The 8,447-nt window shown below is 41.6% G+C and overlaps 1 protein-coding gene across 2 annotated transcripts in view; it reads left to right on the top strand.

Annotated features, from left to right (window-relative positions):
• CCDC81 (coiled-coil domain containing 81) overlaps positions 1-8,447 on the top strand; it is a 38,230-nt gene extending 29,783 nt beyond the window's left edge. For both annotated transcript variants that reach the window (XM_024131704.2, XM_028477338.2), the window contains 2 exons: positions 5,113-5,238; positions 7,590-8,447. In XM_024131704.2, the coding sequence (XP_023987472.1) occupies positions 5,113-5,238; positions 7,590-7,731 (268 nt within the window). In that variant the 3' untranslated portion in view covers positions 7,732-8,447. The remainder of the gene's footprint in view (positions 1-5,112; positions 5,239-7,589) is intronic.

Genomic DNA, 8,447 nt, shown 5'->3' with positions numbered 1-8,447 from the left:
GGCTGGGCTCGTGAGCCATGGCCGCTGGGCCTGCGCGTCCGGAGCCTGTGCTCCGCAACGGGAGAGGCCACAGCAGTGAGAGGCCCGTGTACCGCAAAATTAAAAAAAAAAAAAAAAAAAAAAAGGCAGTTGTACTTACAAAAAGAAAAAGTTATTATATCTGCAAAGATCTGTTATGTTCTATAGCAAGTAGGTTCAGACAGGAATATATGAGTAGAATAATTGGGTGAAGGTGGGAGGATATTGTGATAAGGGTGGGGTTGGATTGGGGTAGAGAGGTGAGAGTAGTTAAAAGCATGGCTTTTGGAGTCAAATCAGATGTGGGACTGAGTCTTGCATCAGCCCAGGGCCATGTATACTTGTACGTCTGTACTGTTTGCTAAAATCCTGAAATATTTCCATACTTCTTGATTAACAGCTGTTGCCCCAAGCCCCACAAGTGCACCCCTGCTGCTCAGGCTGCTCCTGCCCCTCCCCGGGATCCCCCATCCCACCTCTCCATGATCTTTCACCGAATGGATGAATACCTGGGGTCTCCAAGACCACTTCCGGTCTCCATTCTGATTGACTGATATGCGGTTCTGCCATTTTACTAGTTGTGTGGGACTGGGCAGGTTACAGCCCCCTGAGGGCATTGGTTTCCTTATCAGTTATTAGGGAGAATACAAATATCTACCTCCAAGGTGGTTAAGGGTCAAATGAAGAAGTTCTTGTAAGGAGCTTGTTTTATAGCAAACAGCTGCCCCTTGCCCCGCAGTGGCTCTGCCTTTCTGTGCATGCTGCCACAGCCAGATCTGGGACCCTTTGCATGTGTTGCGGAGATTATTGCAGTTTCCTCCTCTGCTCCTTAGCTTCTCTGGCTGTTCTCCTGAACATGGAGTTAGGAGGCTTTAAACTCCGTCACTTCCAGACTGTGTGACCTGGACCATATCACACATGGGGTCTTTGAGCTCTCTTTTCCTCATATGAAATATAAGGATATCACACCCGCCCTGCCTATCCTCACTATGATGATTAAATGAGATTATGTATGTGAGAGCATTTCTGGAAACTTCAGAGCTCTGATCAAATACAAACTATGGTCGTTATCTGGTTATCTCTTTTGTTGTAGTTCTGGTCGTAACCCCCCGTTTTTATATGGATTAGATCCTTGTCTTTTGTTTCTATATCCTTTACTGATTATTCCATATTCTCTTTTCTTTTCCAACTTCCCCATCCTCGGTCCATCTCAAGATGTGATCTTAGGTCTTCCTGTGGCAATTAGAAGGTCACTTTCTTTCAGAGGGAATGACTTAGTCTTTGTGATCCAAACAGGCCTGCTGAAGTATCTTTACTTCTTTTACTTTTTTTTCTTTAAACTTTTCTGCTTTTGTTTAAAAAAATTTAACAATTCATGCTCATTAAGTCAGTTTGTGGAGAGATTTTTAAAAAAAGGCTAATAATCTCCCCTACCGAGTAGTCAGTGTTAAGTTTAGCCTTCTGCATTTTTTCCTGTTCTTTATAAATATATTCAAACAATATACACATATATATTTTTCCTTCCATTTTTGTAAATGAGGCCCGTGAGATCTTACATATTACTCTGCAACCCAACCTTTCTTTAACCTAATAATGTGTCATTAATTTGTATTTAGGTCAGTACCTATATATGAAATTCATTTTTCTATAATAACAGCATACTATCTATAATATGGATTATATAGTTTAACTTTTGCACCACTGATGAACATTCACTTTGTTTCCAGGTATTTTGCTATTACAACAATTCTGCATTAAGCATTTTTCTTATTTTTCCTTATACTGGTTGTTTTGTTTCTACTGGATAAATTCCTAAAAGTGGTGTTGCTGGATCAAGTGTATGGCACAGTTTAAATACTACCAGATACTGACACTTTGCTTTCTAAAAAGGTACAGCAATTTGCTTCCACCAGCAGTCTTGGGAGAATCCTAGTTGCTTCCCCTCTAATCTTACTTCATGTTCTTACTTTCTAGGCATTTAAAGTAAACTGACTTTTAAACCTATCCTTTAAAGAATTGTATAACAATGGTCAAAAAGCATATGAAAGAATGCTCAACATCAGTAATCAGTGGGGAAATACAAATCAAAACCACAAGGAGATAGCTGCTCATTAACAAATGGTATCCATTCTCTGTGAGAGTGTGGGGGTGACCCTTATTCAACTGTCAGCTGTCATGTTTGCACTGTTGGAACTAGAGGTCATTTAACATTTAACTCTATGTGTGCCTCTCCAAGCTAAGAGGTATTCCGTGTTTTATTGAATATTTACTTATGTGAACCTGCGACACAGGGGTTCTCTACTCCAGTGAATAAAGGTGGCAAGGTAGGAATGTGAGATTTAAAATACGGCTGTGTTTTATATTACACAATTTAATAATTTAATTCCAGTAATATAGAATGCTGGAATGCCAACTCTATGGAAGTCCGAATGGAGTAAGCAGTCAGCAAATTGTTCATGTTTTCCCCTGCAAAACACCTATGTAGATGTAAGAAAATGTCTTTCACTATTTAGGATATATATATCAGTGTGACATACATGCATAAGATGACTATCTTTTTTTTCTATGTTTTTTTCTGAAAAGAAAACATTTATACATTTGCAGAATAGTGTAATAAGATTTCATAAATGCAAAGATAAAATGTGTTATCATTTATCTTGGATTATAATATCTGTGAAATATTATAATATTGCCCTGTGAAATGTCCAAAACAAGAACAATTATATATTTTTCTTACACCACATACACCGTGAAACATTTAACAAGTACTTCTTTTAGACCATTCAAAAGATTAGGAAGGAAGAAAATTGTCTATTCAGTATTAGATAAAACCATTAAGATGTGAATATATATGATGTAAAGAGGAAAGATAAAGGAAACTAGAACTGGCAAGGAAAGAGAGAGAGAGAGAGAGGGAGGGAGACTACCTCACATGTGTTAGGATGGCTATTATATAAAAAAAAAAAACAAACAGAAAATAGTAAGCATTGGAAAGGATGTGGAGAAATAGGAACCCTGTATGCTGTTGGTGGGAATGTAAATTGGTATAACCACTATGGAAAACAGTGGTGGTTCCTCAAAAAATTAAAAGTGGAATTACCATGTGATTCAATAATTCCACTTCTGGTTATATATCCAAAAGATTTGAAAGCATGATCTTTCAGAGGTATTTGCACACTTATGTTCATAGCAGCATAATTCACAATAGCTAAGAAATAGCAGCAACTCAAATGTCCAACCACAGATGAAAGGATAAACAAAATGCAGTATACACATACAATGGAATATTACTCAGCCTTAAAAAGAAAGAAAGTTCTGACACATGCTACAATGTGGATGAACCTTGAGGACATTATATTAAGGGGAATGAGCCTGCCACAAAAAGAAGACAAATGCTGTATGACTCTGTTTATATAAGGTAATTAGAGTAGTCTAATTCATGGAAACGAAGTAGAATGGTAGTTGATAGGGGTTGGGGGAGGGAGAAATAGGGAGTTGTTGTTTAATGGGTTTAGAATTTCAGCTTCGCAAGGTGAAAAGAGTTCTAGATATTGATTGCACAACAGTGGGAATATAGTTAACACTATATATCTGCATGTTTAGAAATGGTTAAGATAGTCAATATTATGTTATGCGTTTTTTTCCTTTTAATTTAATTAATTTATTTTTGGCTGCGTTGGGTCTTTGTTGCTGTGCACGGGCTTTCTCTAGTTGCAGCGAGCGGGAGCTGCTCTTCATTGCGGCGTGTGGGCTTCTCATTGCGTTGGCTTCTCTTGATGCGGAGCACGGGCTCTAGGTGCCTGGGCTTCAGTAGTTGTGACACCCAGGCTCAGTAGTTTTGGCTCACAGGCTCTAGAACGTAGGCTCAGTAGTTGTGGCGCAGGGGCTTAGTTGCTCCGCGGCATGTGGGATCTTCCTGGACCAGGGCTCGAACCTGTGTCCCCTGCATCGGCAGGCAATTCTTAAACACTGCACCACCAGGGAAGCCCCTATGCGTTTTTTTTTTTTTTAAACTACAATTAAAAAAAACCATGAAAAGATAAAAAAGGTTATGAAAAAAAATATATAATAGGTACCATTCTGTCATTGAACTCCCATTGTGTGATAGGCATTGGCGCTTTCTGCATATTATCCTACTTAATCTTTATAATGACCGTACAATAGCTATTGAATCAACGCTTGTTAGAGGATAATGGGGCCATGCTATTTTAGAATAAGTGAACCAGCACAGAGCACATTACAGTATTTTATCGGCGGTTCCTGACACCTAGTGGCGGTTGGTACCTGTAACACAAGACCCTTCAGAGTAGGCAGGCTAAATCAAGGGTCACATTTAGTGAAGTCCGTTCCAGAATTTAACGAGAACTGACTGTAAGAGTTTCAGTTTGGTAAGAAATAGACACATTTATATTGAACCAGGTTTAAGGTGATTCACACAGCAGTGACTACATGTTTAGAGACCAGTAATAGAAACAACTTAACATTGGGAATGCTGGAACACTGTGCTTGAAGAGAGATATTATACTGCAGTCATTTCTTTGATGATGTGACCTTCACCAAACACTTTTTTTTTTTACCCTTCTTCACAATGTTAGATATTTTCTCGATTTCATTTTCTTTTGCTTAGTCATTTCTGTTTCTTTCCCCCTTTCTAACCATTCATTCATACACCTGTCTACTTTGTCTTGTAAAACATCTGGCAGAACTGGTGGGCGGACTACTGACAGCTGAGAGGCTGGACTAAAAGGAAGGAAGCAAAGTATAGGAAATCCATTTGAGATGAATCTTCAGATCAGTTAAATTAGCCTCAAAGGAAATTGATGGCTTTAAAGGCTGAATGTGTTAATTGGAAAAAGGTTTTAATCCTGCTAATTTAAACCAGGATTGAAGATGAAAGGTCCTAGACCCACAAATTATTTGCTAGGAGTTTCGCTATGTTTTTACAGTGTTCATGCCCCTTAGTCTATTTCAAAGAGTGGTGAACAAAACCAGGTTTTCTGTTTAACTTAGCATGAAAGGAATGGAGCTCCTAAGGTTGGTGCACGCCCTTCCCAGTATTGTGAATGGAATCTCAGACTCTTCTGTTCTCTCTAGGCACTTGGCAGACAGAAATGCGGAGCTTGAGCGAGTGAGCAGAATCTACCAAGACTTACAGGATGACTGGGAAAGGAGTGCTGTCATGAAGAAGCAGCGGGACCTGGAGGAGAAGGCTTTTGAGCGGTAGTAGATGATTGCACCTGAAGTTTCATGCGCAGAGAAAATCCCCTCTGCATCTTGTTAGTTTCCTCTAATCCTGGGATGGCAGATAGGTTTTAAGTTTCAGCTTCAGTTTATTAGGGGTGGCTGCCTAGAGACCTTTGTGAGAAAAGAATTCTGGGTTCAGTGGGAAATACTGCTATGATATGTTAGAAATGTCTGTTGTGGACATGGGATGCAGAATGCTGTGTTGCATGTTATATATTTGCCATCTCTGCCCTAATCTTTGCCTCTGTGTAGTAGCTTTATTTTCGCTTTTTGGAGGCTAGGGAGGCCTGGGAGTGTGGGGGGAGGAGGGTGGGAATTCTCTTTGGAGATAATTAGTTGGAAATAGGAAGCAAGTGTTTCTGTCTGAACACATCTAAGGCTTATGGGATGCTCTCATAAGAGCAGAGTCAAGGGGTTGTGGGTAAGATTGGCAATTGGAAAAGTGAGATGCCCAACCAAGAACATCTTCCTGAAATGTATTATATCCATGCTCACTTTCCCCAGCTATCTATTTACAATCTAGAGTTGGGGAATCCAGATGTTTTGGAGAATTAACACTAACTTTGGAGAGGCAGCTAATCTTTTTGCCTTATTTTTCTTATTTCTAAGATGGGGAAAGTAAACATTTGCCTGGCTTGGCTAACACAGGAGTTTGGGGGATCAAATAAAGAGTTGGAAAATTATTACAACTTTAAAAAATTAAAATACTTACAATTAAATACTTACAAATGGAAGGTATGATTTCATAGAATGTTGAAAACTTGAAGAAACAAAGTCTATGCAATCAAATGTTATTAAAACCTGAATATACCAAAATAATATTTAATATGCCAATTATCAACTAATTTTTATCATAGAAAATATTGTTATAGTGGATCTTGATCTGAAACTCTCCTTTTCCTTTTAGATTTTAAGGCATTTCTCACCTGTCTTTCTAATGGGTAGAACCCATATTTTGTGACAATGAAAGTATGACAGATGATGTGGAAAATAAGTTCCAAAGGAGAAGTGAGGTTGTTTGGTCTAGGGAAGAGGAACGGAAAGGGGAATTGGGTATTTCAAGCCATTTTCTCAATGTTGTGGGAAAGCAGGTAGAAGGCAATGATATTAGTGTCAGGGAGGGAGATTTTAGTTGGATTTTGGAAGAAGCCTTGGCTAACATGGTGATAAAGGGTAGAGGAGACATGACATAACCTTGAGTGGCAGGATAGCCCAGCTGTTCCACAGACACGGCAGAGCAGACCTCTCACCTGAAGACCTAGGCCAAGTTGTGGGCAGGGACTCAAGTGGACAGCACGTAGGAAGGAGGAATTGGTTGGCGTTAAAAAGAAAACAAAGCAGAAGCAAAAACAAGGTTCACATGTATGCAGTTAGCTCATGATACTCGGTCCCATCGCCAAGGCAAGCCAGGTAGGTCTTCCCCTGCCTACTGCCAAGATTGTCCTTTTCCTTTCTTTCTTTTTATTTTTTGAATTTTATTTTATTTTTATTTTCTTTATACAGCAGTTTCTTATTAGTTATCTATTTTATACATATTAGTGTATATATGTCAATCCCAATCTCCCAAGATTGTCCTTTTTCCTTTGAAGGCTGTCATTGATGCTTCTTTTTACAGAATCCCACCGTGTAGAAATTTTGATAACGTAGGGGAACATATCAGGGATTGTACACATCCTGCACTATCAAGAAAAACTGTTGAAGTGGAAAACCAGTCACTGTCATCCCTTCATCTCTGCTTCTAGCTGCTTTCGTCCTCTAGGTCTTCACTTCCTCTCCTGCCCTTAACTCTCCAGAGGCCTCTGGCGCCCTGGGACTTTCCATTGAAGTCTACGCTTCATTGTCTGCTGGGGTGTTAACTTAACCAGCAGCTTAATGGCTTGATCTCTCTCTCAAATGCTGTCTCCCAGGGAAGCCTGACAGGTAAAGGCACATCCATGGGACAAAGCCGCAAATACTGAGGCTTTGGAGTCACCATCCCACTCACGCTGGCTGAGTGACCTTGGGCAAGTCCTGTGTTCTCTGAGAGTTTACGTGGGTGTGCGGGGGAGGGCTGGGGTCAGACTGTTGTGAAGGCACCACGCAGAGCATTTTATTCACTAGGAAAGGAGGAGAAGCAGGAGATGCCTGGCCTGGGGCGAGCAGCGGGTAGCAGCGTGGAGGGGAGAGACTGCAGGTGGGAAATCACAGGTGGGCCGTAAGCTCCTGGAGGGCAGGGACCAGGTGTGACTTTCCTTTTGTATCCCTTCCATTGCACCGGCTTCCAGGCGAGACACCCAGTAAGGACTCGGGGACGCCGGCGAATGACCCCTTTTTCTGCCTCTCCACAGGGCCTCCAACAAGCTCTTCCTCCTGGACCAGTGTGAGAAGTATCGGCGGTGCAAGCAGTGCCAGAGGCGACCCTCCAACGTGGGCAAGAGCAACCTGTGGCCCCTGAACAAGTACATGCACGGCTCCCGGCTGTTTGTATAAAACCCAACGTCTGGGCCTGCTTTTCCTAGGGAAAGTTTTTCTTTTTTAAACGTGCAGGGGTGATGGTGAAACTACATATTTGTACTTTAGAGGAGAAAAAATTATTGTGCCATTTTGGTGCTTTCAGGGGTAGAGGGAATTCCTATAGACAGGTTCTCCCCACCTGTCCTCCTCCCATCCCGCCCCAGACAGCCCTGCCGCAGTCAGGCCTGGGAGGCGCACCCAGCTTCATTCTGGCTGACGGGGTGTTGCTGACCCAGCCCTGCCACTCCCTCTGTGACTTTGTCTAAGAAACGTCATCTTTTCCTCACCTATAATGAAGTGTCGTAATAAATACCTTCTACGTGTTTGGGCATAACGATTCATAGTGGTGAATTTTACCACCCCTCCCCCAGCCGTCGATTTTTCCAGGGCTGGGGATGTGTGACCCTCCCAAAGGTAGGTTAGGCCATTTGCCTCCAGTGGCCAGTGCAATGCTTCTTGAATTTTCTAGCTGATAACACACCCGGGACTTGTTGGGACCTCAGGGAATATTTTTCCCTTGGTGATCTTCCGGCTACCCATTCCACCATCCAGGCATTTCTGCACCACGATCGATTGTAGGTTTGTTGTGTCCTGTGAGGGGAGCCTGGCTGCCTTGCCAGGGTCCATCTTCTTCTCTCATTGCTTCCCTTGCATCCATTCTTAAGCTGTATGTGCGGTGGAAGAGGAATAGC

This window comes from Physeter macrocephalus, chromosome 16, assembly GCF_002837175.3.
Source record: "Physeter macrocephalus isolate SW-GA chromosome 16, ASM283717v5, whole genome shotgun sequence".
NCBI lineage: Eukaryota > Metazoa > Chordata > Mammalia > Artiodactyla > Physeteridae > Physeter > Physeter macrocephalus.
The sequence above is the reverse complement of the archived record's forward strand: the minus strand, read 5'-3'. Positions and strand labels throughout refer to the sequence as shown.